The 2,698-nt window shown below is 47.7% G+C and overlaps 1 protein-coding gene across 1 annotated transcript in view; it reads left to right on the forward strand.

Moving 5' to 3' along the window:
* Positions 1–2,698, forward strand: part of CD4 (CD4 molecule) — a 72,224-nt gene that overhangs the window by 32,880 nt on the left and 36,646 nt on the right. Inside the window, exon 2 of the mRNA XM_014527149.2 lies at positions 2,104–2,229. Within this exon, the coding sequence (XP_014382635.1) occupies positions 2,169–2,229 (61 nt within the window). The 5' untranslated portion in view covers positions 2,104–2,168. The remainder of the gene's footprint in view (positions 1–2,103; positions 2,230–2,698) is intronic.

The raw sequence follows: 2,698 nt of genomic DNA on the forward strand, positions 1-2,698 counted from the left end.
CCTGCTACTGTGTTACGCATTCAATCACTGATTCACTCGCTCTTTCAGGGGGCCACCTGATACAGGGAAGCGGCAGTTTGATCCCTGCCCTTGTTAACATTGTTACAATGTATAACTTACTTCTGAAACTAAACACATTTAATTAAAAGGTGAGGAGTATAAAATATAAGCTACAAGAGTAATGCCATGGCACACAAATAGACAAAAATACCAAAATACAAGGGGAGACACAAAATACACACATACAAACTTTAAAACACAATTCCTTATCTTATACTGAAAGAAAGAGGAAGGAAGAAAAGGTAGAAGAAGAGAAACATATCCAAAGAGGGGAGAGCAAATGCAGGCAAGAGGAAAAGGGGGCTTTCTGCTATACTTCCACTGGTTGTATGCCCCCCTTTTAGTCCTCAGGCATTGCTGAATGCCCTTGCTGAGCCAAGGGGGTTTCTGAGCACTCTTACCTCCCTTGCTTTTCTCAGGGACTGTTATCCTTCTAATACTGTACTTTGCATGCTATGGAGGTCAGACTAACCAGCATGCTGATGCCCAGTTCACTTTTCTCCTTTCATATCCACAGGTACAGAATTTGGTATACTCCAGGCAAACAGTACCACACCCCTTTGGCAAATGTATTCAGATCCTCGCTACTGGACTTGCCCTTTCATATGCTTGTTCTTTCAGTATTCTGGGAGAGAGATTGTCTGGTTCTACTAACATGAAAGCTGTAAGCGCTTTCTTTCCTACCCTCTCTGAGAGGGTAATTTTATACACCTGTCCCATCCACCATCCTGCCCTTGCCTCATGTTAAGCATCATTTTTCTTTCTGGAACCTGAAGCACTTAGTTTGGGGCATACCAAGTGTGTGGGACGGCTCCCGGTCCCGTCCTCGCCGGGCGCGGGCTGGGCCCGTCAGTGTGTACGCGGGCTGTGGCCGGTAGCCCGGGCACGCGGGGCCGGAGAAAAGTTGCGGGGTGGAGTAGTACACTCGAGCTAGAATCAGTCACGGAGGCGTAATGGTTGATTGAAAAGATTATTTACTTACACCGGAGATGGTCGCGGTGCAGGCTGGACAGTTTCCCAGGTACAGCTCCACTTCAGTCCTCGTTGGAGGACTCTAAAACTTGGTTCCCAGGATCCTCGGAGTGGTTCAGACTCTGTGGTGTCGATAACTGGGTTCTGTTCCCAGGATCCCCGGAGCGGTTAAGACTCCATGGTGTCAATAACTGGGTTCTAGGGTAGGGATTCGTCTGGGCTGCGATCGGTGATGGGGAGAGGCTAGAGGTCGTCGGTAAGTGGTGCCCCGGAGTTTGCGAGGCTCCGGGGGTTCGGCAATTGGAGCCTCTATCGCCTTCTTAAGAAAGACGCGCTGGGTTCGAAAGGACCCACAGCGCTTAGAGATCCGTCTCTCTCCGTCTTTCTCTCCAACTTGGGCGGAAACCACCCAAGCCTTTTGTACGGCTAGCAAGCCAATAGCTAGCCGCCATGTGTGCCTAAATTAAGACCAGCCAATAATGTGGCTCAAATCTCAATACAAATGGCGGGAAAACTCCTTTGCAGCGTGCATCACTAAATGCAAAAGTCATGCACAATGCAAAGAAGGCTACAGAACGGCGGGAAACACTTTTCTGCACGCGGGTTCTCCATAACAACAGAACACTCCGTCGTGCAAAAGAGCTCCAATTTGGCGGGAACATAATTTAGCGGTGCCGAAGCACACACAATTAAAAAATCCACAACTTTGGGTTGTGACACCAAGGTGACCTTCAATCTCTATTCTAGCCTCTTTCTCTAGTGACCTTACTTTTTCACCCTGGTTCTAACATTCTTTTGCTTTCTTGATTGCAACTGAACTTTAAGAAGACATCCTTAGGACCAGTCTGTGGTGACGCTTGGGGTGTCAGTTAATATAGAATGCCATAAGGTATACAAATGGTTTGAATTTTCCCTCCCATGGCTCTGCGACTGAATTTCTACCTTGCTGCATGAAACTACAGAAGGCTCCACAAGCATTGATTGAGAATATTAGCTCAGCCTGTCATGAAGCACGCAAGGCCCTAAGAACAAATCTTTGTTAATATTCTATTAATTGCCTTCCCCCTGTAGGGCTCCTTGGTGCTGGCAGTATTTCTAGTCCTTGGCTCACAGAGGAAGAAAACATTCAAGGGAAGATGGAGCCACCCACCGTGCTTATGTGCAGGATCCTTGCTGTCCTCTCAGTGATGAAGCTTGGTGAGTCCTTGGTGAGCCAGAGGAGGAGTGGTACCATCACAGATCTCTGCCAACTCCTGTGACTGTTGTCATGAGTCTCATGTTATTTGAGATATGTTTATGCTTCACACAGTGTCCTGATTTCACATCTTCAAAATAGAAACATTCTGCTCCTTTTCAAAATGGGGCCCATCTCCCATTACAGTCACTGGGACTGTGTCCACTACCAGACTTCAGTCAAAAAAGATGTCATAAATTCATCTGTGGGGAATCCCCAAGCCCTAATTTTCTCCTCACTGTGCTGCCACTTGCCCCAAAGAACAGAGCGTGGTTGCCCTAGGATAACTCCTTAGCCCAGTAAGCCTCAGCTCCACTGCTTGTATATCAGACCCTGTAGCTGCCATGAGGGAATCTCTGCCAGCCCCAGGTGGCCACCCTGTTCTATAGAAAGGACCAGCCTGGCATATCACTTGCCCAGAAATCACTCTTT

This window comes from Alligator sinensis, unplaced genomic scaffold (genome assembly GCF_000455745.1).
Source record: "Alligator sinensis unplaced genomic scaffold, ASM45574v1 scaffold2081_1, whole genome shotgun sequence".
NCBI lineage: Eukaryota > Metazoa > Chordata > Crocodylia > Alligatoridae > Alligator > Alligator sinensis.